General features: G+C 35.8%; 4 protein-coding genes across 6 annotated transcripts; 2 read left to right on the top strand and 2 right to left on the bottom strand.

The window, feature by feature from the left end:
• Positions 1–1501: 1501 nt before the first annotated feature.
• On the bottom strand, positions 1502–3441 carry LOC138905443 (uncharacterized). The gene is made up of 2 exons (XM_070193988.1): positions 3312–3441; positions 1502–2709 (listed from the first exon to the last, which is right to left on the bottom strand). The coding sequence occupies exon 2, from the start codon at positions 2700–2702 to the stop codon at positions 1662–1664; it is 1041 nt and encodes a 346-aa protein (XP_070050089.1). The 5' UTR covers positions 2703–2709; positions 3312–3441; the 3' UTR covers positions 1502–1661.
• A 598-nt stretch (positions 3442–4039) lies between these two features.
• LOC104120528 (fatty acid elongase 3-like) lies at positions 4040–5040 on the top strand. The gene has a single exon (XM_009632305.4). It carries the CDS (start codon positions 4143–4145, stop codon positions 4947–4949), a length of 807 nt encoding a protein of 268 aa, XP_009630600.1. The 5' UTR covers positions 4040–4142; the 3' UTR covers positions 4950–5040.
• A 5085-nt stretch (positions 5041–10125) lies between these two features.
• LOC104120527 (pathogenesis-related thaumatin-like protein 3.5) lies at positions 10126–12161 on the top strand. The gene is made up of 3 exons (XM_009632304.4): positions 10126–10324; positions 10670–11330; positions 11793–12161. The coding sequence occupies exons 1-3, from the start codon at positions 10255–10257 to the stop codon at positions 11929–11931; spliced, it is 870 nt and encodes a 289-aa protein (XP_009630599.1). The 5' UTR covers positions 10126–10254; the 3' UTR covers positions 11932–12161.
• Positions 12162–12557: 396 nt separating this feature from the next.
• Positions 12558–26807, bottom strand: LOC104120526 (uncharacterized). Of its 3 annotated transcripts, XM_009632302.4 has the most exons (12): positions 26417–26807; positions 25564–25786; positions 22785–22932; positions 21922–22029; positions 20746–20909; positions 19969–20134; positions 19633–19769; positions 17817–18109; positions 17422–17732; positions 15473–15585; positions 14533–14788; positions 12558–13111 (listed from the first exon to the last, which is right to left on the bottom strand). In XM_009632302.4, the coding sequence occupies exons 1-12, from the start codon at positions 26619–26621 to the stop codon at positions 12827–12829; spliced, it is 2409 nt and encodes an 802-aa protein (XP_009630597.1). In that variant the 5' UTR covers positions 26622–26807; the 3' UTR covers positions 12558–12826. The 3 variants fall into 3 exon arrangements, with proteins under 3 accessions (XP_009630597.1, XP_009630595.1, XP_009630598.1); XM_009632300.4 differs by having other exon boundaries at positions 17422–18109; positions 26417–26805; XM_009632303.3 differs by lacking the exon at positions 26417–26807 and having other exon boundaries at positions 17422–18109; positions 22785–22940; positions 25564–25694.
• Positions 26808–27529: the final 722 nt, after the last annotated feature.

Raw genomic sequence — 27529 nt, 5'->3', positions numbered from 1 at the left:
GAACCTCTTGTTCACATTGATTTGTTCGAGGATCTAAATGAGATATTGATAATACATTCCAATCTATCTCGTTTCTCAGCTGCTTATTTTCTCCCCCTAATATTGGGTATACTGATTCATCAAAATGACAATCAGAAAATCTTGCTGTAAATAAATCTCCAGTCATAGGCTCCAGATATTTTATAATAGAAGGAGATTCATACCCAACATATACTCCCAACCTTCTTTGGGGACCCATCTTTGTGCGTTGTGGTGGAGCAATTGGAACATATATCGCACAACCAAAGATTCTAAGATGAGAAATATTTGGCTCCTGACCAAAAGCCAATTGCAATGGGGAGACTTTATGATAACTTGTGGGTCTTATCCGCACAAGTGCTGCTGCATGTAAAATAGCATGACCCCATATTGAAATGGGAAGTTTTATTCTCATAAGCATTGGTCTAGCAATTAATTGGAGGCGTTTGATCAATGATTCCGCTAGACCATTTTGTGTATGAACATGAGCAACCGGTTGCTCAATTGTTATCCCAGTTGATATACAATAATCATTAAAGGCTTGGGATGTAAACTCACCAGCATTATCAAGATGAATTGTCTTAATTGCATAATCTGAAAATTGTGCTCTTAGCTTTATTATTTGAGCCAACAATCTCGCAAGTGCTATATTGCGAGTTGATAGTAAGCACACATGTGACCATCTTGTAGATGCATCTACCAAAATCATATAATATTTGAATGGTCCACATGGAGGGTGAATGGGCCCACATATATCACCATGTATATGTTCCAGAAATGTAGGAGATTCCATCCTAATTTTAATAGTTGATGGTCTAATAATTAATTTGCCTTGAGAACATGCAGCACAAGAGAATTCTTTAAATTGAAGAATCTTATGGTTCTTCATTAAATGTCCATGTGAATTCTCAATTATTTTACGCATCATAGTAGAACCAGGATGACCCAACCGGTCATGCCAAATAATAAAATTATCTTGATTAGTAAACTTTTCATTTACTATGGCATGCGTTTCAATCTTGCTAATACTTGTGTAGTATAAGCCGGAGGAAAGAGCAGGTAACATTTCAAGCACATATTTCTTACCAGACATTATTGTAGTAATATAAATATATTCAATCTTTTCCTCATTTGTAGTCTCAATATGGTAGCCATTTTGGCGAATATCTTTGAAACTTAATAAGTTTCTTTGAGATTTACTACAATATAGTGCTTCATCAATAGCCAAATTTATTCCTCTTGGTAGTAATAAATTGGCTCTTCTAGAACCTTCAATTAATTTTGTACTATCGGATATTGTATTAACATTGGCTTCTTTCATTACCAAATAAGAGAAATATCTCTTATCTCTTAAAATAGTGTGTGTTGTAGCACTATCCAGAAGACATATATCATCTTTATTAATCTTGAGTCTAACTGAAGACCGGGAAATTTTCATATTCTTCATAAAAAAAAAATTAAAAAGTATATTATAAGAAATACGAAAAACAAACAAAATATATATTAAGAAATACATTAGGAATGTAGAAACTAGCAACACATGATATATTAGGAAAATACACTTAAGAAAAATAAACTAGTTGCAAACATAACAAAATGACAACTTTTATTATAGCTTCATTCCCAGTAAGATGATTAGTTCTTCAGTCAATATCCTCAAAGAAGTCTCCAGCTTCTAAATGAGTAATATTTGCTAGGCCTCCAAAATCATCATCTTTATATGCAAGATGTGCCTCAGAATCATATTTGTTTGAGGGACCTGCTTTATCATCATTATTTTGAAAGGTTAAGTGTGCCTCCACATTATTTTCTTTCTTTCTAAGGGAGGCTTGATAAAGTTTGACAAAATAATCTGGCGTACGACAAATGCGTGCCCAATGACCTTTCATACCACATCGGTGACACATACTAATTTTACCTTTTGAAGGATTAATTTGAGAACCCTTATTATTTTCCTGTTTACTTCCACCATAATGACGATAATTATTTCGTCCCCTGCCACGTCCACGTCTACGTCTACGACTATGTCCACGACCACGGTAATTATTTTGTTTTCTTTCAGACTTATCATATGCTGCTACAGTATTCACTTCCGGGAATGGTGCTGATCCAGTGGGACGAGCTTCATGATTTTTCATTAATAGAGTATTATTCTGCTCTGCCACAAGTAGGCATGTGATTAACTCAGAATATTTCTTAAAACCCTTTTCACGGTATTGCTGTTGTAGCACCACATTTGAAGCGTGAAAAGTAGAAAATATTTTTTCTAATAAGTCCTCATCTGTGATAGTGTCTCCACATAATTTTAATAGAGAACTTACTTTAAAGATAGCCGAATTATACTCACTTACGGTTTTAAAGTCTTGCAACCTTAAATGTATCCATTCATACCGAAATTTCGGTAATACCGTAAGTTTTAGGTGGTCATATCGATCCTTCAAATTAATCCATAACTCAAGTGGATATTTTACAGTTAAATATTCAGTTTTTAACCCTTCATATAGATGATGACGAAGGAAAATCATGGCCTTCGCTTTATCCTGATTTGATGCTTCATTTTCTTGTATAATAGTATTTCCAAGACCTTTAGCGTCAAGGTGAATTTCAGCATCAAGGACCCATGATAAATAATTCTTCCCGGTAATGTCTAGTGCCACAAATTCTAGCTTTGACAAGTTTGACATATTGAAACTAATCACAAAAGTAAATGGGTTAGAACAAATATAAATAACTTTCAATGAAAATATACTTGTAAAAATAAATCAGACAACTAATTAAGAAGTTGATCACTTCAAATATGTAGTATAAAAAGTAACATATAATATATATATGTCAAATAAACAAGAATTATGGAGTATATGAATAAACACAAAGAGATATATTTAATATGGTAAAAGAAAAGTAATTTATTATAAACGTGGATTTGAGGAATAACCATATACGGTGATAAAAGTGAATGTATTCAAATATTACTTTCCACCAATTGTAAAGTAATTTAAACTAGTATGTACAATAATTACTTTGTCACTTTGGTTATCACTATTTTATTTTTGTAGAATGTCTTGAAGATAAGTTTTGCTCTACGCAAGTCCACACATATTTATTAAATTATTTTTGTTAGTTTAACGCACTTAAGATCTATATCTTATATTTTCTTTAACAATAAGCAAGGTAAGAGAACTTCAATAACATGATCAACTAAAATAAATGCTTAACAGTATATGAATTTGTTAATAAATAGCATATTGGTGCATATATATTACCATAAACTAAAAGAATATATAGTGATATACCTGAAGGAGAATCGAACACAACTAGGATGTGATTGTAAAAATGAAGGTGACAATCGTGCTGATAACGTGTTATAAATATAACTCAAAATAACAATATCAAACAAGGAAAAACAAGCTAAGATATATAGAGAGAAAGAGAGGAAGAGAGATTCTTATTTCTTCTTCAATTGTGTGTTTTTCCTATCTATTACAAGGCCTTTATATAGGTATGAAAAGTGAATAAAAATATGTCATTGAATATGTCATTAAGCATAGAAATATGTCATTGAATATGTCATTAAGCATTTGAGAAGATCATGGAGGAAGAGTAGACATCCAACTTATTGATTTCTCTTATAACATTACTATCTTTTTTATATTTAACTATCTTTTTCTATATTTAATTTTAACATTAAACTTTTTATGTTATCCTTGAAAAAAAAATTATAGCTCTACAATTATTTATAATTTATTTGAAATTACAAGTTTAAAAAATATTTTTTCTAGAAAACTTGATCTTCACTGAAAACTGCCACATAAATGGGACGGAGGCAGTAAGTTTTTTCCTAGTAAAAAAACGAGTTGGTGGGTGTGGTTTAATTGTCATAAATTTTAGGTACCATAATTGGCAAAAATAGAAAACAGAAAAAAGAAACCATGTCCATTTGTTTGAAGGGATGACGTGTCGCTTTAGATGCCTCACAATCCCTATCGAAAAGAACACAAGTCAAATTTTCCATTTTGACTTGCCGGATGTGGGATCACCTCTGTAGTATTATCTCGTTATCATCTCAGCTTCGAAATAGATAACATAACCTCACATCTCCATTATCGCCGGCGGTCGGCGGCGAAATGGAAGCTCTCTACTCCACCATTCACTATTGGCTAGTTACTCATCCTATTATCATCAGCTTCCAATGGAAAGAAGGCTCCACATTCGGTGCATCACCACTTTTCCTCACACTCACAGTCCTCACTTACCTCATTCTCACTTTCTCTTTCCACACTTTCCCTCTTCTCCCTCCACTCTCCCCCGCCGCCCTCCGCCTCATCTCCGCCGTTCACAACCTTATCCTCTCCCTTCTCTCCCTCATCATGGCCGTTGGATGCTCCCTCTCAGCCGTCTACCAAATGCCGGAAAATGACTGGACTTGGGTCATATGCTTCCCAGCCAATCACACTCCTCCACATGGACCTGTCTTTTTCTGGGCTTACATTTTTTACTTCTCCAAGATTCTTGAATTTTTGGACACCCTTTTGATTATTCTAAGTGGGTCTCGAACAAGACGGCTGTCGTTCCTCCACGTGTACCATCATGCGGTGGTGGTTGTCATGTGTTATTTATGGCTTTCTTCTTCGCAGACTCTGTTTCCTGTGGCGCTTGTTACTAATGCTTCAGTTCATGTGCTAATGTACGCTTATTATTTTCTGTGTACCTTGGGAGTACGGCCACGGTGGAAGAGATTGGTCACTGACTTTCAAATTATCCAGTTTGTATTCAGTTTCCTGATTTCGGGTTTGATGTTGTACTATCACTTTACCGGGTCGGGTTGCTCCGGGATTCGAGGATGGTGCTTCAATGCAGTTTTCAATGCTTCTCTTTTGGCACTCTTCCTTGATTTTCATTCTAAGAATTATGCTAAGAAGAGGAAAGATTAATTAGACAAGAATAAGCTGTCGTGATATTGTATGCATGGGAAATAACTTTCATCTTAATTAATCTTGACATGAGCTTGATTTTTGCTCTGCACTATTTTTTGATAGGCTATTACTCATTTCAGAATAGTTGAATTTACCTATCACCTATTCCATTATGAAATGAATGAAAACTAAATGGGCAAATTAGCTCTGCTTGTTGTCTATTTAAATAACGAATGAACTGGAAACTAACTGAGCAAAATCCATCTATTTTCCCTTTTCCGGATTTTTTTTTTCAAACACGTATTTGTTCATGAAAATTTGTGACTAACTACGGAAACTTATTAACTACAGAAATGTGCATGCAATGATCGAGCAATCAGTAGCGTACGCAAGATTTTTCATTAGCGGTATCATAATTTGAAAAAATGAATAAATAAATAATTTATTGTACTTGTAAGCGGTGTCATTTTCTATATTTATTCCTAATATTTTTATTTTTCTTATACATAACTAGTAAAAAAATTCGGCGAAGTGGTGTCCCGTGACACCGCATATGTAACGATCCCGACCGGTCGTTTTAAGTATTACAACCCCGTCTCCCATTTACTACTCAAATTGTGCTTTTCGATTGTTATTTGACTTGCCGGGGTAATTGGTTTGGGTCCGGTGAAGTTTTGAAATAATTTAGAACACTTAGTTCCAAGGTTTAGAACTTAAGTTGAAAAGGGTGACCGGATGTTGACTTATGTGTAACGACCTTGGAAAAAAAAATTTGCTAAGGAAATTAATGTTTCGTGGTGCCGAACTAGGTTTACGTGTTTGAGAATTGCAGAAATTCTTCGCGGCTCGCAAGCTCGTCGCGGCTCGGACCTTTTGGGTTGAACAATGCGCCAATGAGTAAAGGAAAATTTTTGCCGAAAAAAGGTCATTTCTGCGGCCCACTATGCGATCGCAGAATCACTCTGCGGATCGCATAATGGCGACAGAGTGAATCAGAAGTGGGGCAAGTTTGGAGGAAGGTCTGCGGCGCATTATGCGACCGCAGACCAGTTCTGCGGTGCATTATGCGACCGCAGAACAGGTATGCGGACCGCATAATGACTGCAGATTGAAACAATGTTGCCCAGTTTCAGAGGGCCTTTTTGCGACCCATTATTTGGGCCGCATGAGCATTATGTGGATGCATATGCGACCACAGAGTGTGTTTCGGGGCTCCATTTTCTGGTTTTTATAACCCGGCCCTATTTTGATAAATAGCCTTTGGGGCTCATTTTGAAGGCAAAAATATGATATTTAATTTAGATAGAAATGAGAGTGTTCTAGAGAGAGGAAGAAACCCAAGTGCTTTGTTCATCAAGATCTTGTTGAAACTTTAAAATCCAACAAGAAATATCACAAGATCTTCACCCAAGAGGTAAGGTTCTAACCCTGGTCTTCAATTTTGAGTTTGGGTAAAGATGGGTGATTGGGAGTATGATTCTTGGGTGTGAGAGTGTTATTTATACATACACATACCAATAAGATTTGTGGAAAGATTGTTGAGTTCAGATGGGTAAAGATTGGGTTGAAAATTGTATAAATCTTCAAAGACTTTAATTGAGGATTTGAGGGTCAAGTTGATGTCGGAAATTGGTGAAATTTGTATGGTTGGACTCGTGGTTGGATGGGCGTTCATATTTTATAATTTTTTTCGGGTTCCAAGACATGGGCCCCACATACGATTTTTGAGTGCAATTTCGGATTTTGTTGGAAAATTTGTATTTTCATATGGACTTAATTCATATAATTCGTATTGACTGAATTGAATTATTTGTGACTAGATTCGAAGCGTTTGGAGACCGATTCGCGAGGCAAAGGCATAGCAGAATAGAGAATTACACGGTTTGAGGTAAGTAACAGTTCTAAATTTGGTCCCGAGGGTATGAAACCCCGGATTATGTATTATGTGATTGGTTTTGAGGTGACGCACATGCTAGATGAGGGGTGTGTGGGAGTGCACCGTAGGAATTGTGACTTGGTCAAATTCCATGAAACTGTATAGTTGAATAATCTGTGCTTATATGTACATCTCCATGTAGTAGAGAAATTGAATCACAAATCATGTTTAGATTATGTGTTGACAATGTAAGGACCCACAAAGATCGTGTACATGTTGAATTATGTGCTAAATTGTTATTGTGTACTGAGTCACAGTTTACTTATTTATTTTATCTCAGTCTCTATTGTTCATTATTGATGCATCATACCGTTATTGTTTGGGTTGATTATCATGATTATTGAGAGCCCGAGAGACTGAAGAGATTTATGATTGAGTGAGGCCGAGAGCCTGATTGTGAGATATTATACTATAGCATGTGAGTTGTTCGTGCGGATCCATATATTATACTATAGTACGTGAGTTATCCGTGCAATACGTGAGTTGTCCGTGCGGATCCAGATATTGATACTATAGCACCTGAGTTGTCCGTGAAGCACGTAAGTTGTCCGTGCGGATTCAGATATTGATACTATAGCACGTGAGTTGTCCGTGCAGCACGTGAGTTAGTATGAATTATAGCGCTTGGGCTGAAGGAGCCCATCCAGAGTCTGTATACACCCCCAGTGAGCGCAAATACCTACTGAGTGCGAGTGCTGAGTGAATGGAATGGCTGAGTGACTGTGGTCCTGAGAGGATGCATTTGATTTCATTCTTATTGCACTACAGTTATCATATATCACTATGTTGAAAATTTCTGAGAGATATTATCTCCTGTTTCAGTTGAACTTGATATGAAATTACTGTTTTGGCCTTAATTGTTAAACTTGAAAGCATGCCTACTTTATTATGTTGGAAATTTCTGTAATTGGACTCAGCGTGAAGCTCGTCACTACTTTTAGTTTTTTATTTAGTATTGTTACTTGCTGAGTTGGTTGTACTCATACTACACCATGCACCTCGTGTGCAGGTCCAAGTAATTTTGGACACGGCGGTTGCTAATTCTCAGAGTTTTATCTGTTGGAGATTATCGAGGTCGTTGCTTGGCGTCCGCATACCTTGACTCTCTTTCCTTTCAGTTTTTGTACTGTTATATATTTTCAGACAGTGTTTTTAGCAGTCAGACTTTGTTATCAGTTAGATGGTCATGTACTCAGTGATACCGCATTTTGAAAATTTATATTATGTCAGTAATTTGTGAGATGTTTCTATGGAAATTCAAATATTATAATCTCAAACTTAAGAGAAAATGTGATTTATTGAGGTTGTCGGCTTGCCTAGTATTGAGATAGGCGCCATCACGACAGGTTAAGATTTTTGGATCGTGGCAGCATAGGACAAGGTGTATATGCCCTTGAGAGCAAGGGTGGCTCAACGGATCTTGTGGCCTAAGGTGAAACCATATTAAGAGGATACTAAATTTATTTATAACGTATTTATAACAATCGTATCCTTTTCCTCTGACTAGAGGACTTGGATGAAGACTGCTAACAAAGGTAAGATTAAAACGTACCGTTGTACGTAGACAACATTTTTGTTATTAAAAAAATTTAATTTATTTCATTTGTCATTTCTCTTTTTTTGTTCTCTTTTTTGCTTGATAATGTGAAAGATTGTTATAGCGAAGTAAAAGATGGAAGACGAGATTTGTACGAAGCGAAGAGATGAAAAAACGAAACATAACGTGATTAAGATTATTGCAGAGAATATCATATCGATGTAAAATCAAGAGGAGTTAAATGAAAGACGTTTAGGTGAGAAAAAAATACATATTTAATTAAGTTGTGATATGAAATAATTTTAATTTTGCAACTAATCTTTCAACTTAATTGTTGAATTTATGAATGATTAGTTACATAGCATGAAAAAGCTATTATTTATTATTTAAATACGAAATTACAAATGGTGTCAGTATCGCATATATTCTTTTTTTTTTTTTTTTATTTTCTTCAAAATCAGTTTTTTGCCATATTGTTTAAAAATTTAATGACTATTCATCTCCCACTATCTTTTCGTGAATCAACTTCGAAGAAAAAGAAAATATAAGCAATCATTCTATGATAGTTATTCATTGAGTATAATTTTAATTCCTTTAGCAGATATTATTATATTTTTTCTTATCATTTGCACCATGTGAAAAAATTATTAATCTAAATGTACTTTTCTGAAAATATCATGTCTACATTCATTTTATATTTTTCGTTAAAATTCTCTTGCACAATTTTACTCCATTGAATTATTTTCAATGTTTTACAAAAATTTTAGGATACTAATTTTTCAATTTAGTGGAATCTTCCTTGTGCGAACATATAAATATGTGAAGAAATTTGAAAAAAAAAAAGACCTGATAAATCAAGTTTGATAGTGCATAATTGTTCGGCTACAGAATGAGGATTCATCTATTTTACTGGAAAGATTATAAGAAAATGCCACAAGCAGAAACATGAAGTCCAAAGTCAAGCGAAAAGATAATTATTCTACTATGATGACTGATAGAGAGGATATTTGGAGCAAAAATTATTTGTCTGCTGTGGAGATCTAATAATGAATTAAAATGTTTAGGTTTGTCAAAATCTGTTTTGCTTGATTCGTTAGTGTTGATGAACAATCCAATCTTAGTAAGACCAGTAATGGAAGTCGATTTTACATAACTAGGCATACACGTGCAACGCGCGTGAGGAAAAACTAGTTCCTATAGAAAAAGGATAAAATTAAAATTGAAGAGTGAGCAAATATACTAATTAATGAGGGAAGAAATTAGCATAATTTATAAATTTATTGTATAAAATAACTTCAATCAAGTAACAAAAAAATATATTGTAACACTTTTCTTTATACTAATTATTTGTATAAATGAAATGTACATAGATGCTTAATAGAAAGCATTCATCCCGTGATCCTAAAAGTCCCATGAGCTCCTAAATCTCAATTAGTTTGGAGGCCAAAGTATGTTAACAAAAATGAACAGCCAATTAATGTGTGAGACCTAAAAGTAATTCCACAGTACATGTATGTAATAAAGGAAAATTAGACATCACGATTCTTGCACCTTTATGTTAATATTGAAATATTAAGAAAATAGGTCACTAGTAAGATAAGAGAGGGAGAGAGACAATTGTAACGAACACATAAGTTTCTAATGTTCGGAGGTAAGGAATAATCACTTGATTTAAGGAAGAAGAAAGGAAGCCTTCTCTTGGCTGGCCACAGTTTCTAATGTTCACTCTCCATTGCACGTATTCTTCTCTTAACTTTTATTTTTGACATCTTTTGTTCTTGTTATAAACTCACTTGTCTTACACTTCTTTCACTATCAAGGCTCAGTTACACTACTTGTTAGAGTACATAATGGTCATGGCTTCGCACTTCACTAATTCATCTTCCAAAGTTTGGTTTCTCTTGCTTTCTATTGCCTTAGGTAACACATTATCTCTCCTTCCTTCGTTTTTCTAATAAGAGATGAAAAAAGTTAGCGAGATAGCTCACTTGGTGAGCTCCTTAACCTTTCATCACGTAGATGGAAGGTTTCAGTCCCGTACTCCCTTTCTCTCCCGTTAAATAAAGGGGAAATGACACTGTAAAAAAATATTTTATATCGTCTGGATTGATAGTACAAAATCTTTCTAAGTTATTTCGTTTTACTAACACATAGATTTTTCTTGTGTTTCAAGCTCAAGGGAGAATTAGTCTTTCCTTTTCTTTACATTTTTTGATCATTTTATATTTGTGAGTCTCGAGTCTTGATATAATTTTTGTGTGACAGGGATAAAATTGTCCGAGTGTGCAAATATTACCATTATAAACTATTGTAAAGAGACAGTATGGCCTGGAATTACACCTAAAAACAATTTCAGTGGAGATGGTTTTGAACTGAAACAAGGCCAATCTGCCGTCTTTACTGCCCCGGCCGGGTGGAGTGGTCGTATATGGGGTCGAACCGGCTGCGACTTTGACAAAAACGATAATGGTACGTGCCAAACCGGTAGATGTGGAACCGGTCTAAAATGTAACGAACCGGGTCAGCCTCCAGCTTCAATTGCCGAATTTACCCTTGGAGAAACTGATTTTTACGACGTTAGCCTTGTTGATGGTTTCAACTTGCCTATAGTAGTAAAACCTGTAAATGGCAAAGGAAATTGCAGTTCTGCTGGTTGTGACAGTGATCTTAGGCCAAATTGCCCTTCTGAGCTAGCTCTTAAGCTGGACAACAAGACGATCGCTTGCCGGAGCGCGTGCAACGTCTTCGACACCGATGAATATTGTTGCCGGGGTACATATAGTAGTCCAGTGTCATGTTTGCCTACAAATTTTTCAAGGATTTTCAAGACAGCATGCCCTGTGGCTTATAGCTTTGCCTTTGATGACCCAACTAGTGTCATCACTTGCTCTTCTACTGACTATGTTGTGTCATTTTGTTCTTCAAGGTAAGCAATTCTAATCTTCTTAATAATAAGTCCTTTTTCTTTTTTAAATAACAGTGATGTCAGGTCAGCTTGTGCACACCTTGACTAATCCACTAGCACAAAAACTTGGTAACTCCACCACTAAGATTTAGACTGACAGTGGCGAAGCTAATAACTTCTCCAAGGGTGTTCAAATTTAAAAGAAGTAAAAAATTCTCGACAAAGAGTGTTCAGTATATATTATATACCTCTAAAACATAATATTGTACTTATATACATATTGTAATTTTCGACGAAGGGTGGTCAAGTGACCACCCTTATGACCATGTAGCTTCACCCAGTAGACAAATTGAAAGAAATCGCTTAGCGCTTTCTGTCATTGTTGGAATTTGAACCATAGTCTTCTGTAGTTTTTATCCCACTTCATTGAAGTTCGACCCACAAAGTTGGATGAAGAAATCTTTTCTTTTGTTGAAACTGCAGGAACCAGACAGAGTGTACAAATAAAGGCAAAAACGTGACATGTAATGGAGCATATGGATTGAAGTCACTCTTTCAACCAAAGCAGATATTGCTGGTTGGATTGACAACAGTGATTAGTCTTGGAGGGGTGATGTTGTGACAGAATCTTGTACAGAATCAAATCTTTTTTGAATACCTGTTGGCAACTACATTTACTTTTCTCATTCATTTTAAGGATTTTGATTGCTTTTCCTTGTATTTTGAAATTTTGTTCACAATCTCGAGAGTAGCAAGACCCCAAGCATAGTGGGAGCTTAATGCACCGAGCTGCCCTTTTTAATCTCAAGAGTAGTCTTCAAAAGTGGGAAAACATCAATATTCGGCCATTTACCCAAAGTGCACGTGTGTTCAAATTCTCATTAAAACTGCATGTCTGGGATATTATTCTTTTATGCTTAGAAGATGATAATTCACATCTCTCCCCCCCCCCCCAAGAAAAGGAAAAAATGTTAAGGTAATGAGATCACAGGAAATAAGTAACTTCTACTTTAACAACTTAGAAAGCCCAGCGATGAAAACAACAATAAAATCACATTATCTTATATTCTACTCCCTCCGTTTCAATTTATGTAAACTCATTTGACTGGGCACGGAATTTAAGAAAAGAGAGAAGACTTTTGAACTTGTGGTGTGAAATGAGACACATATATTTTGTGTGACTATAAATCATTACATAAAAGTAAATTGTTTCCAAATAAGGAAAGAGTTTATTCTTTTTGGCACGGATTAAAAAGAAAATAGGTTCACATAAATTCAAACAGAGGGAGTAATGCATTGTCTCCTTTTCAGAAGACATTCATACAAAATCAATTACCATTTCATCTAGGGTCCAAGAGGCTAAACTATAAAATCCCACCCAAATGATACTGTTATTAAGAGCAAAAATGTTTTGCTGCTTCATCTTCAACCTGTCACTCCTACTGTCACCGCCAACTAACCGGATAAAGAACAAAGACAAGAGAAAAGAAAATACCTAGAAGAGAATTTACAATAACCTACTGCTTTAGCTGTTTTTCTGGTTTTACTACATTACTGGACTCCTTTCTTTGGCTTGGTGCATCAGACTCATCATCCTCAAATGGTAGCACGACAACTGGGGTGGCAGGCACCGTGTCCCACCGCTCCTTCAGAAGGCTCATGAATCTCAAAACCATTTGCCTTCGGAAAGTGAGTTCTCGGGTGAATGCATCAAAAATCAGGAAAGCAGCTATGTACTTGAATGGAACAATTAAGAGAATGGTTGCACCAAATAGTAGTGCCAGAGCAACTTCCATCGTGATCTGACAAAGATTTTGAAAATTAACTCAATTTAAGTAAAGACAAAATGAAGTATTAGATAAGAAATAATGCTATTATCCTGAAGTTCAAGTAATATATAGTAGTAGACTCAGCATTCAGCATTTATTGACCCCTAAAATAATTACTCAAAGTGGACCTAAATAAATATTTAGGACAATAATCTCAGTAAATCCAGAATATGCAGAATCGATTCCCTAAAACAATTAAAAGGGATCCAGCATAGCCAAAAAAAAATTTAAGGAGCTACAACTAATTGTTAGAGAGGTCCTACGGTGCTTAAGGCTAGATGTCTTCTATGGTTGTATAGTTGGCATAATTTAGTTCCTAATGACTGTCATAAGAAGTTTTTTGATTTTGTCAGCTCTTTTGTACTTCTTGCATCTTCTGGAGAGGTAGTGCGGGCTAGAGGAGGATGCAGATTGTCGATACATTACCATCCATTGTGGATTAAGTTCCCCCCTCCGGGGGGGGGGGGGAGCAGGAGTTGATCCGAACAAGTTTCTAAAAGGAGTTAAGCTCAAAGTTAAGTGCTATAACAGAAGAAGGCAACATATCATATTAGCTCTATGCAGAAAGTGCAACTTTTGGTCCCTCAAGAAAAATGATTCATTTTAAAATATAGTGCAAATCTCAATTTTGGTTAACAAAGAGGGTTATTGACATTGAATTAGGTGTGGAATTCCGAGTGGTGTTAGAATTAGGGATATAGCTGCAAGTGGTTGGGGATGAGGAAAGTTCCTGTGATGACGAGTGGAGTTGGACAAGGGGACTGCTGTATGTTCACTAAATTTAGCCATCGAGAAGGAAATGATTTAAAGGAAAAAGAATCTTCTAAGTTTCAGGTATTCACCTGCACTAAATTCACCTAGTGTTGCTTCTGCTGGGATCAGACTGATTTAACAAATTGATTGACTAGAATAATATTTACTTAATTACAGGGACAGAGTGAGAATATTAAGAGCAAATTTCCCTATTGTTCAGAACGAGAATTAGACATCATCACCGAAGCAACTAGACACTAGGACATAATAATATACTGCTTATTAAGTAATTCCAATTGCCCGCCAATTTTTTGAAGGAAACAATTGATGTCTCTGCTATGTAGTAGGGAATTGAGAGGGCTTACATAATCTATCTACTTTATTTGATCAAACAGAATCCTTTTAAAATAGCTAAAATGAATCAAATAATTGAAGGGATCAACTCTTGAAGAGACTGTTTAAAGTTTTACTCCTAAGCTATTGTTATCTGTCCTTAGCAGGCATATTTTGAGTAGCACACATTTTAAGCATAGCACTGGCAATGTTTTTCAGTTCTTTCTCTGGCCACAGAAAGACAGACCTGATTTCATAGCAAGTGATGTTAAAATTAAGAAGCAATTACAAAGTTTCTCAGGAGATACCTGAGGTTGGCCTGCAAGAATGATAGCTCGAATCTTGAGCAGCGACACATTCAGGCTCTGCAGATACCTTTCCACTTCACGCAAGGCCTCTTTAACTGCGATAATTTTCTGTAGTGTGTTTGATGGTGGTTGATCACGTATTGTTACCTTTCCAAAATATCTTCCAAGCCGACCTTGTTCCTTGAGCCCCTTAAGTAATAACATGCCAGCAGCCAAGACCATCAACATTGCTGGGAAAACATAAGACAGCATATTCCTGATCCCAGAAAATTGAGTGCTGAGTAAGTCATTGAAATTAAGATAGATAACTTTAACATATGAGGAATAAAGTCAGGAGCATGCTCACAAAATAAAGTAACAAAGTTAACACAAGTCAGCAACAAATTACTCTGATGCATCATAAATATGTATGGATATTCATGGCCCATATTCACTGCAATTGTGCTTATCCTTTAAAACAAGCAACAGGAGAAACTTATACATTATACAATTTTTTCCAAATGCACACGTATGGGCGAAAATTTAAGAGTACAACAGTGTAGCATTTCCCATGAACTTTCACAACCTGCAAAAAGAACTTTTGAGAATATGGTTTTCAGAAACTAACTAATTTTTAGATGAGAAATGCTGTAAAGACCATTTGGGAGGTTTAGAATGGTCTCTCAAATTAGCATGAGTCTAATGTAAAAATTAGATGCAAGATGGCAACAATCCCAGAAGATAGCAATATGGTTCCAGTTGGATAAAAATCATTAAGACCAGTAATGAAATTTTTATCCACAAGAAGTTTCTTTCAGTGCCAAGCAAATTATTTATTGGGACTTCGTGGACATATACGTATTCTACAGAATGCATCCACACGTCTCAGCAAACATTAAGGTGTACAGGCAAACAAGATCAATGTCAGTAGACTTCTCGATATACGGAAATGCACTTTTACCTGAATATAAGTGTATATACAAGTGCAAGAGAAGAGGCAGTCAATAGGGGATCCTCCCAACGCCTAAGTTTCTCAAAGTTTTTTACCACAACTGTTAAAGGAAACACAAGTTCCTGTCAAGAAGGGGGAAATCAATAATCAACATTATTGATAAAAGAATTAGCTTGAGTAAGAATTAGAAAACACAGACAACAAACAACAAGGCTGATCATAGAACCAAGTCCAACAAGCTATTCTAGCCAATTTCTTTCAATAAAGGAAGAGAATAGGGGTGTCAAATGGGCGAGTTGGGCCGATTTTGAGCAGGTCAAAATAGGTTGAGTCAATAAATGCGCGGGTCATTGACCCGCCCAAAAGTTACTTGGGTTGAAATGGGTCAAGATAGGCTAAAATTTGGGTCATAACCCAACCCGCGCAACTCTTACCAACCTTTAATTAAGAAAAGTATAATTAGTAAATAAGATATTTTTTTCTTTTGTTATGGTCATATATAACATATCAAACAAAAAAAAATATTTCTAAGATATTTTAGCAAAGTTACTCATGGATCAATTTGGGGTAAAAATCAGCCCAACTTTAAATGGGTTGAGATGGATTGGATCAAGATGGGATGAGTTCTTGGGCGGGTTGGGCAGTTCATTTGGGCTTAGGCCAAATTTGACAGCCCTAGAAGAGAACAATACCATTAGCAGCACAAACTTAATATAGTGCCACATCTCTATCACATTAAGATCCGAGTCCAGTCCTCTTCCACAATGATTTACAATTCTTATGAAATCTTGATAAAAGCTTCTAATGTTGTTTTTTCCCCTCCGAAAATAATCGATGGTTCTTTCCCTTTTTTCTTTTTTCATTTTCGAATCATGGTAGGTTCCTCATCCCTCCCCTTGAATGGAGAAGTAACCCTGGTTAGATGTTAAGCCGCATGCTTTAACATCCAATATAATAATGAAGTAAAAGAACTGATAGAGGTTCAAAACTGAAGTCAAGTTCATCAAGATTTCAGTTCACAAAAAAAGAAAGAAGAAAAGCTGCCTAAGTTGAAGCCATAACCACGAAACTGTCCGCAAAAAAGTAAACAATAGTCTTAACTAGTGAGGCTTCTATAGTTTTTTTTTATTATTTTATAATACTGGAGTTCAGACCACTTGCACGCACCTTCACTACTTCACCGGCACTTGTATCTTCCCACACTATAGGTACCGGGCAACTCTGCCTATCGAGACTTTGGCAGATGGGAAGTGTTGAAATGTGTGACCATCTCATCTAAAAGCTTAAGCTATTAGAAAGAATACACTTTTATTTACTTAATTATGTCTTTTAACACGCCCCCTCATGCACGTGTTTGATTCTTTTTGATAAGCCAAGCACCTGAAAATTCTTCTTGATAATGGATGGCAGTGAGACACAAACTAGGACCTTTGCCTGCTATGCTATACCATGTTGAAGTGTGTGATCATCTCATCCAAAACTTAAGTTGCTAGAGATAGCACTCTTTTATTTACTTAATTATGTCTTCAACCGGAAGAAATTGGCCTAACTGTTTTTGTCTCTGCTCGAGTTTTAACTCCGGTCTCCATGGCTTTCTTTCCAACTTCATCAACCACTAGGGCACACCTTTGGGTAGAGTGAGGCTTCTATAATTTTTCCAAGCACAAGAGAATATCAACATATCAGCCTACCTTGTGCAAAAACAATTAGCAAAGCTCTCAAGTAATCCTCGGCGACCATTCAAATGCAAGTCCTTTTTGGAAAAGAAATCTTACAAAATTTATCATGCTTATTGTCCTAATTATAACCAAGCATTTAAATATTTAAACCCATGAATGAATTTCAAAAAGGTCGTTTAATGTTCTGGAGTTACGAGATGTATGAATGCAGACTAATCAATCCAAAAGTCAGAAAAATTTGCAGGCAGAAAGAACAGAAAAGGAAAGAGATAAGACAACCTTAAAAAGGTCAATGTTACTAGGTATCCCTTCAATCATTGCGGCATCAATTGTGGCTTGTGTTTTCTCCGCAACTTGATATTTATCTCTACAGGTCACTGCTGCTTTTTCCATCAAATTCATATCAGCGACAATAAGATTTTTACTGAAAACTATCCCCCGTTTCGACAGAGAGTTCTTCCAAAAAGCAAGAGAAGCACTAGAACCCCATGATGGAGACTTCATCCACTTCCGCAGGTACACACTTCCATCTATGTCAAACACATGACTACTACTTTCTGTTGCCTCGTTTGTGGATTTAGGTGATCCCCCTGATTGATACTCTTGATCAGTCACTTTTGCAATCAATGGTCCACCCCAACAATTAACTGCTAGAGTTTGTAATACGACGTTACCATAAGGTGCATTTTGTAAATATGAGAACTGAACCAATTTAGTTGGCTCCTCCAAGAGCTTTCGAGCATATTGAAGAGCCTGGAGTCTCCTAACAGCATTGGTAGTATAAGAAATTGCTCTTGCCTTCCCTTTCTGGGCGCCATAGACATTGTACACTGATTGATCACCTTCCTCTGGTCCAAATTCTCGTATGAACTTGTATAAAGCAATTACTTCACTGATGCATGCATACCACACATCCCGTCTCATTTCTCCTCCCCAGTCCACAAATTCTAATACCCATGTGTCCAACCTGATATGAGTGCAATAAATTTAGAGCAGAATATATCTATAAGCATTTCTAAATCAGCTAAAAGAAAAAATCCACTACAAGATGCAAAACCATCTTAAAAACTAAATAGGCTAAAAAGTAAGTAGCATTAGCCATTATTATTTGTAAAGATAACAGTAGTCATTATTACAAGTACGAATGCAGGTTACAGTTTCGGGAGGAGGGGTTGGATATTTCATATAGCAACTTCCCATTCTTAATGGAAATGGGAAACACAAGGAAAAAATAAGAGCACATAAATTAAACGATAACTAGTTGTCCAGAAGGATGTTGCAGGGAGAATTTGACATCAAAACAGAAGGAAAATAAACGAACAAAAAAGAAATCACATAAAACTATAATTTCAGTCAGAGAACCTGTATAGTCAACTAACATGGGGAAGGACAAATGATTTCAGGATTAACAAGTCTACATTCAAATCCAGGCTCGAACCAAAGCATGAAATTCGTTGGGAATTGGAATAAAGAAGAAACAAAGGAACATCTCTGTCCCAAGGCCGATATGACTTTGACAAAGTGCCTCATATGATAAATCGAGAGGTATAAGGATTCCGATCAGATGCAAATTATTAGTTAGTCATATGATAGTTTTGGTGATTAGTTAATGTGCTTCCTTTTAAGATTGGAATGGATATGTGAAACTTGAAGTTAGAATGCAACTAAGAGCATTTCCAGGCCTACCTTTAGTCCTAAATGGGATTGTCTCAGTTATGGCTCCTGGTTTCTTTTAATGAATTGGAAAACTTGAGTTTCACTACAAGATGCAAAACCATCTTAAAAACTAAATAGGCTAAAAAGTAAGTAGCATTAGCCATTATTTTTTGTAAAGATAACAGTAGTCATTATTACAAGTACGAATGCAGGTTACAGTTTCGGGAGGAGGGGTTGGATATTTCATATAGCAACTTCCCATTCTTAATGGAAATGGGAAACACAAGGAAAAAATAAGAGCACATAAATTAAACGATAACTAGTTGTCCAGAAGGATGTTGCAGGGAGAATTTGACATCAAAACAGAAGGAAAATAAACGAACAAAAAAGAAATCACATAAAACTATAATTTCAGTCAGAGAACCTGTATAGTCAACTAACATGGGGAAGGACAAATGATTTCAGGATTAACAAGTCTACATTCAAATCCAGGCTCAAACCAAAGCATGAAATTCGTTGGGAATTGGAATAAAGAAGAAACAAAGGAACATCTCTGTCCCAAGGCCGATATGACTTTGACAAAGTGCCTAATATGATAAATCGAGAGGTATAAGGATTCCGATCAGATGCAAATTATTAGTTAGTCATATGATAGTTTTGGTGATTAGTTAATGTGCTTCCTTTTAAGATTGGAATGGATATGTGAAACTTGAAGTTAGAATGCAACTAAGAGCATTTCCAGGCCTACTTCCTTTAGTCCTAAATGGGATTGTCAGGACAAAAATAAAGGAAATGATACAGTCCAAATGGGATTGGTTGGAGAAGCTTACGCACTGAGGACCTGAAGTGACAGATACAGCAGAATCTAGAAGGTCAAATCCCAGAGGCCCAACTCTTGTTCTCTTTACGAGTGAACCTTCTCCTGTAAGATCCAATCTTGATGCATTTCTTTTCCCCGTCAAACCAACTGCCTGCACAACACCAGAACAATTATATAAAAAGTATCTCATGTGCATACTGTTCAACTAGCCAAATCAAACGAATTTCATCATCCATTTGGCTCAATTATTAGGAGTATAAAGGAAATACCAACTAAACTTTACACTCAAGGATGAAACATCTCATGAGACCTTTACGCTCTCTTTGGAAGTATATAATTATTATGAGTACCTCAAAGTAAAGAGCTCTATCAGTCAATATTAGTTTTCCTGGCCATGCCATATTATTCTCCCATTTAAGAACGGGGTGTTTTCCACCGGAAGCAATGCACAAGATTCTCTCATCATGGAGGTGGGCGTTATCTTTAAACTGGTATGACTTCCGTCCTTCATGCACTCTAAAATAAGAAAATGAACATCAGAAAAATTATATTGGTGACTTCAAAATTTCAAGCTTAGTCAAGAATTTTCTACATAAGTTCCTTTTAATGAACAAAAATAGGAATTAATAACAAAATTTCCCCCATTACTGAAAAGGATAGGACTACTCAAAATATTAATAAAACCAAACAACTGAAATGTTAAGAAAATGAAGAAATTGTAGGAGATTTCAGAAATGAATACTCTGAAGCTTTTGTATTCATCCAAATCATAAATACTTGCCTTATTCAGAATTATGTGATAAGTTCACTTCCTCATAGTCAAGTGGACAAATTTTCTGGCATATTTTTTTACATGGATTTAGCATTTTTATTAAAAAAGAAATAGTTACTCAGTAGTACGTCAAACTCTTATGGAATTGTAACAGTACGCCAAATTGTCAAGAAATCCAGCTCAGCTTTTGATTTGTCAAATTAATAAACTACATATTCTCTAAGAATTACGACTTTCTGTGTATGTGAGCTGATAATCAACCATAAATTTGACTTGTGCAATCACATGCACATAACATAATAACGCTTTGGAGAAGAAACTTTTGTAAAGGAAACTAAAAAGAGAGGGTTCTCACTTGAGAAGTTCACCGATGTATGTGGACCATGAGGTAAATGAGATACCCTTATCATTACCAGCAAGAGCTTTGAAAAGGTTGTGCGCTGTTGCCCAATCAGCTATACCAGCAACAGCAGGAGCAATACGAACAAAAGCCTCTTCTCCAACAAGTCTTCTCTTCAGCTTCAGCAGGAACAGATATATTTAGGTTACAGCAACAGAAGTGTATGCGACAAAGTCTAGAAAAATAAATTAGTCTTCCTCAAACACGAAGAGGCTTGATGTCATATATTTGTCTTCATAGTATTCCAGTGAATTACAATCATGAAACACTCAGTTGAATATAATACATGAATAATGGAGAAGCCATCTTTCCAAGTTTGCAAATATTAAATATCCTAGCAAATTAAGGAGAACTTTTTATTTTTGATCGTCAGGGAAGCAATTAGGATACGTGGAAAGCAAAAGTGAGGTCTGCACTAAATATGACCGAGAACCAAAAGATTTTCCTCCTCACTGCATTCACCTCCAGCCTCTACTTTCCTAAACCTTCTTCATTCTCAGCAATTTCTTTTGTAAATTTTAACAGATAAAGATATATAGTCATTGATATTGCCACCGAGGGGTGTTCACCAACTATGTCAAGCATTTCCAGTTTATTCACCCCTAAAATGCACTATTATGACTGCAAAGGGATTTTATCATCCACCATTTTACAGCACATTTACGCATAAACTATTCACTGTTTGAGTTATGTCAAATGTTTGAGCTTGTTCTTGGAAAAAATCAAGCAGCCTCCAAAATTATACTCAGTTAAGTGGGAAATTTGTTAAACTTCAACAGTCGAGCTTGATCTGACTGCACATCACCAGAAAACAGAAAGAAAAGACAGAATATATGTGGATTCTTGGCAGAGAGGTTGAAAAGATGGTATCAACTAACATATCAGTTCTAGAGCATACACATCACCAGAAATTTATCTTCTTTGGCAGATCATCAGAAGAGTAATATAAGGTGTCATACAATTGTAGCTGATGCTATCTTATTTATCCATCAGCTGACTTTTAAAATGCATCTATAGTTAGATTAACAGCTTAGCACTAAAAGCCTGAAGCCAACAACCTATACTTAAAGTGGCCCACGTCACATTCAATCCAACCTATCATCAATGAAATCTAAAGATCGGAGAAACAACCTGGAGAGAATGCTTCTCTGAAACTTTAGCTTGGGAGTCTCCTCTGCTCCTATATGGTCGCTCCCAGGCAAGCATAGTTACGAAAATCAGTCTCTGGAATGCAGGTTCCTGCAATCACATCTGAAAATATTAATAATAAGTAGACATAAATCTTAAATTTTACCGCTCATTCCTACCTGAAAATATTGAGTTTGCATTTTGTTTAAGTAAAACTCTAGAGCCACTTCATGCATGGAAAGAAAAACTAGCTAACTGGAAACATTCCAATTCCTAGAGGAACAAGGAGAGATCTCAAGGTTTCTATCTTTGTTTATCTTCTCTTCCTTGATCTAAAAGGGTTCAAACCGACATTTTACTGATCCTAGACTACAGCTTTCAGATTGTGCTGAATCAACACAACAGCAAAATTTAGTTCTTCACCATAAAAGACAAAATATCCAGCAAGATATTGAAACTTCTTTTATAAACCAAAACCAAAACCAAAAGTAGAATTAAAAACGTTTAATATCCATATATAAAGAGATGATGACTGACAGGATCACAAAGATACTTCAAGCCAACTAAGAGTTACATGTTCTCTTCTTCAGTTTGGATTTGTCTTCTGTCAAATCATCAACAAGCAGAGACTACTTAAAGGATTAGGGCTTAACCGTACAAGAAACTTTTCACGATATTTTAGAGCTAATAAATGGAAAATTGGGCTCTGCTTAATTGGATCGGAGGGGTGGGATTGAGGAGCAAACTGAACATAAGACTTCTAGCTCCAAAAAGAATTTCAGTTTCACAAAGGCAAAAAATTGATGTTATGCTCATCAAAAGCTAATGAAAGACTAGAAAGGAAACACGAAGTTAAGCCAACAAACCTTCAGGCAAGGATGAAGGAGAGAAGAATCCTTCGACAGAAACCTAAAGCAGCAGTATTCAACCAAACTGCGAGCATCACTATGAACAGATTCAGGACCAAGTGCTTTGAATATCTTCTGCATTTTCTTTCCAGTCAATCCGTTCATCCTGCATGTCTATCATATGTCATATACAGCTCCAGAGTTTAATTTAGAAAAACATATATTACTCATCATTGGTTTGTCGGGTATTGAAGCTAACCACAGATAGCAACAACTGTAAGCTCAACTCCACAAGTTTAATACTCAATCGCAAGAATGACTTCCTAAAACGAGCGAAGGTTGCAAGGACAAGCATATACAAAAATGTCAAAAACTTTTGCACCACCTAACTCCAAGAGGATTAAAAAATATATTTCACCATATCATGATAATTTTTATTTGGATTTTTTCCTAAACCAATTAAACTCCCCCCACTCCATCTCCCCCTCTCTACAATAGCAATAACAACTACTTCCCAATCTAGCTAGTCTGCTACATGAGTCCTCTATATCCATTGTGCTTCATTTTGGACATATTCATTCTAATGCCAATAACTTATCTTTTAAGACAAATTAAGGTTTTCCAAAACTAAAGGTTCTCTAAGCATCACCCTTATCCCTAAACTGACACATTAATATCTAACCAAACTAAACAAACTCCTGACAAGCACCAAACCAGATATAAATGTCCGATACCGACGAAATCTTTATCCCAACCAGTCCGTATTGCCTATATGAATTCTCTGCTCCCATTGTGTTCTGTTAAGTTAACTTTGCATGGATTTCAAGAGATAGCAAGTTTTTTCAAGACAACCACCCTCCACCCTCCATGATTAAGTATACGTTATTCCCTTATAACACATTCTATCATCATAGTTTTGAACATATAGATTGGGTATTTGGAGGTCTATGTAGGATAATGACCAAACCAAAAATTGTGATATAGAATAAACTTCGAGAATTCCTCATCTAGAAGTTTTGCAATCCTAACCCAGTATGTCCCAAAGACGCCCAAGATTTGGATGTGCTTAAATGTGCCACAAGATGAGAGGTCAAATTTTTTAACCCCTTCCGTCGAATTAAAACATGACATCATGTATGCATGTTAGAACTTGGATTATTAATTGAATTTCAACTCATTAAAAGATATGAAATTGTATAAAATACTACTTCTATTTCAATTTATATGAGTCTTCTTATTTTGGTTGTTCCATCAATATATCATATTACACAAACTTTCACAAATTTCAAAAACTAAGTACATTTAACTAACTAATCAAACTTTAATGTGATGTTTGCTCTGTTAAACAAACATTGCATGTATCGCCTTAATAGCAACTGCCACTTATATTATATACAAGTCAAATGAACATCTTCAATTTCATGCCCAATCAAATGGTGGCACTAAAATTGATATGATGGAGAATTATCATGAAAGTGACTTATCGAAGAAAATTCCTTCTCAAAAAGAAAAAGTGACTTATCAAAAAAAAAAAATTATAATGCAAGTGTGTCAAACATTATAGATGTCTCAAAATAGAAAGTGTGATGGAGGGAATACAAGTTTTTTTTTTCCAAAGAAAGAAAAGGCAAGGCCTAGTTCATGTCAGCCCATGCCAGCATGTCTACAACAGACTTACTGATCCTTTCACGTTATTCACATCAAGAAACACACTTCCTATACGAAAAAAGAGGCCATTATTTTATTCATTTTAACATTGTTCCCATTATATAAGCTATATAATCAGATTGCTCAAATATCCAGTCACATATAGGAACATACTCCCCAGCCGGAATACCTAACGGTTTAGCTAGAACACTGCACGGGTCAATACGTACAACGCCTATTATCCATCATTTACAGTTAGGACTACTGGAGTATCTAATCCCATTTGCTCCACTAACTTTTGTCTCTCAATGTCAGCCCAACAGAGTTTTTTGCCATAGTTGTTCTTTCTCATTTTTATGCGTTTCAACACTCAACCAAAAGTTCTCTCTATATTCACCCATTAAGAACATTTCATTAATTACCTCAAGTACACTTGAAGGACTTTATCTGAATGAATTGTCTCCTAAAAGAACTCTTTGTCAACATAGATAGGACCATTAAAGTGTCCAGAGAGGACATTCTGAAGAGTCCATGCCCCTGAAGAAAACCTCGGAGAAAATTATCTGAGTAGCTTTTTAAGAGATTACTCTAAAACCAATCAAGAAAAGAGAAACAAGAAGGGGGGGCGGGGGGAGGGGGGAAGAGAGAGAGAGAGAGAGAGAGAGAGAGAGAGAGAGAGAGAGAGAGAGAGAGAGAGAGAAGAAGACTTCTCTAGAAACCAATTTAGTCTTAAAACATGTTCATAGACCAACTTTTCACACTGAACTATTATAGGAGAATGACTCCTGTTACTGACTTGTCTAATAAAATGCCTAAAATGACCTTTTAAGGGTCCAATCCCTCAGGAAAAAAATTGACAAAATAACTATGTGGAATATCTTTTAAGAGAATATTTCTCTTTTGTACAAATAAGGTTCTAGCACATGCTCAACAAACATAAAGAGGGGGACTCCTTGGCATGAGGAGATGTCTCAAATTACCTTAAATCTATCGGCCACCCTGCCTTTTTCGCAGGATATTCACCACAACACATAAGAATCCAAAAGAATTACACTTACAGCAGGCACTTCCAAGATAGACACATAAAATCAAGCATCTTGATGCAGAAATAGGTGGTTCCAATCAATGTGACCACAAAAATGTATCTTACCTGCTAAATTGCTCAATGGAAAGAATAGCAGCTACAGAAAGATCACCATTCAGTGTTTGGCTATCAACAGTCTGCTCAGCCATGAATGTGTCCTCCATATCTTGAGTATCAGCATGCACACTGGTTCTTTTGTCATTTACAGTTTTTACCAGCGGTGAAGTGACTTCATTGAAAAAGTTGTGTGTCTTTGACAGCCAGTGATTTACTGATTCTTGCACTCTACCTGTAAAAGGAAGTGACTGTATCAGAGCAAGAGTAAGCTCGGAGTGCTACTTGTTGGAAAACTGAATAACCAATTTAATCATTGTTTAGCTGCTAACCTAACAGGAAAGGTGGACCTAAACCGTCATCCTTTTTTTTCTTTTTGAAATATAGTTTCGCATGTAAAATGTCAAGAAGAAGAAAAAGTTACCTTTGAATATTATTTCAACTCTCCTGCATAATCACATAGAGCACAAAACATGACATCTTAAAGTAGCTCACTACATCTGTGAAGCTTAATATACAAATAAATACAGCACTAGCACTACCACCCCCAAGCCATAGAAGGGGGAAAATCAATATTGGTGAAAACATATTGTCAATAACCTCAAAAGATTCAATCTTCATTCAATTTCCACTTTTTCTGAGGGTGCATCAAGGTCATTTACAGTGGAAAACCAGTCCCAGTGGAAACTTCTGCTTCAATTAACAAGGAGAGAAGTTTGTCCCAAGGCCAGTTCAACTATACTTACTGACATAAGCTAACTAAAAAGCACTGGACCTAATTAAATGAATCTTGAAATTATAAACAAATAAAAAAAGACCAAGAAGAAATAAATTGAAGTAGGGGAAAGGAAATTGGTGCACTCACTGGTATCAATATCATTGAACTTCCACTTCCTATCACCCACAAGATTGAACTTGAACTTATGGTCCGAAGAAGAAGAAGAAGAAGAAGAATTGTTGGTGCAGCACAGAATCTTGGGCGAAAATGGAAGATGGGAACGGTAATGGAGAGCATAAAAAGCAGGTGATGGGCTAACTAGTTCTACTCCTGCAAGTAATTTGCTGTGCATCTTTTTTGTCCTTTTGGCTCTGAACTTTCAAAAACCATTTAGTTTACTTCTCTTTTTTCTGAGATGAAAGATTATTTGTGGAGTGTTTTGTAGAGAACTGAAGACAGTGATCTTTCTTTGTTTTTCCTCCTTTTTTTGGTTTTTTTTTTTTTAGTTTTTAGGATCTGACATCAAAATAATGCATCGTACGGTCTGCTTGCTTTATGGATGTAGTTGGCAGGTCAAAGCTCGTTCGCTTTTCATATTTGGGAACGGCCTCTTTGAAGACTTGGAGTTCTGGAAACTAACATTTGGTCCCTAATTTCCAACCTTGGCTATAATCTAATAATATGGAGTATCTTTTTTTCATAAATTGAACTCATCTTTAAGCTTGCCTAAATGGACAACGATCCACTGAAAGTAATTTGAGATTTTTTTGGAAAATTGAAGTTGGGTTTTTTTAGATGACTTGAACCGGAGAATTTAATATTATTTGTATTAAATTAAAAAATTATTAATTTAAGGAGTAAATAAACAATCTAGGGCCAGAGATATTTCTCATTATTATGTTATTGCTCTTTCGTTGATGGAGCAATAAAGTTTGATAGATTGCGCTATTTTTAAGGTTTGACAGAAAATTTAAAAATGATGCCAAGCTCGTGATTTTAATATTAATTCACATGGGGTCTTATTTTAAGTGTAAATAAATTTTTTCTGGTTGAATTTGAAAATACAGGTTCCAGATGACTCACATGTTTATTTTGTCTCAAATTATCTTCTTCTCCCTTGGTGTGCTCATTTTCCACGTTGCTAAATCTCTGGTATGTGTTATTATCAAGGGCACTTGAGTCGGTCATAGCACTCATCATTGTACTTACAATTGTATCACTTTTGGTAGAATTAGTGAAGCAAAGCATTTTGATTCATTT

Source organism: Nicotiana tomentosiformis, chromosome 1, assembly GCF_000390325.3.
Source record: "Nicotiana tomentosiformis chromosome 1, ASM39032v3, whole genome shotgun sequence".
NCBI lineage: Eukaryota > Viridiplantae > Streptophyta > Magnoliopsida > Solanales > Solanaceae > Nicotiana > Nicotiana tomentosiformis.
The sequence above is the reverse complement of the archived record's forward strand: the minus strand, read 5'-3'. Positions and strand labels throughout refer to the sequence as shown.

What these genes read in the sequence shown, in the direction of transcription:
- LOC138905443 (XM_070193988.1), bottom strand. Translation starts at nt 2,702, where the DNA reads ATGTCAAACTTGTCAAAGCTAGAATTTGTGGCACTAGACATTACCGGG.
- LOC104120528 (XM_009632305.4), top strand. Translation starts at nt 4,143, where the DNA reads ATGGAAGCTCTCTACTCCACCATTCACTATTGGCTAGTTACTCATCCT.
- LOC104120526 (XM_009632300.4), bottom strand. Translation starts at nt 26,621, where the DNA reads ATGCACAGCAAATTACTTGCAGGAGTAGAACTAGTTAGCCCATCACCT. An exon ending in TACATCGGTGAACTTCTCAA is followed by an intron (nt 20,135 to 20,745) that starts GTGAGAACCCTC and finishes TTCTTATTTTAG; the next exon opens with AGTGCATGAAGGACGGAAGT. An exon ending in GTATATACACTTATATTCAG is followed by an intron (nt 14,789 to 15,472) that starts GTAAAAGTGCAT and finishes TTCTGGGATCAG; the next exon opens with GAATATGCTGTCTTATGTTT.
- LOC104120527 (XM_009632304.4), top strand. Translation starts at nt 10,255, where the DNA reads ATGGTCATGGCTTCGCACTTCACTAATTCATCTTCCAAAGTTTGGTTT. An exon ending in CTTGCTTTCTATTGCCTTAG is followed by an intron (nt 10,325 to 10,669) that starts GTAACACATTAT and finishes TTTGTGTGACAG; the next exon opens with GGATAAAATTGTCCGAGTGT. An exon ending in GTGTCATTTTGTTCTTCAAG is followed by an intron (nt 11,331 to 11,792) that starts GTAAGCAATTCT and finishes TTGAAACTGCAG; the next exon opens with GAACCAGACAGAGTGTACAA.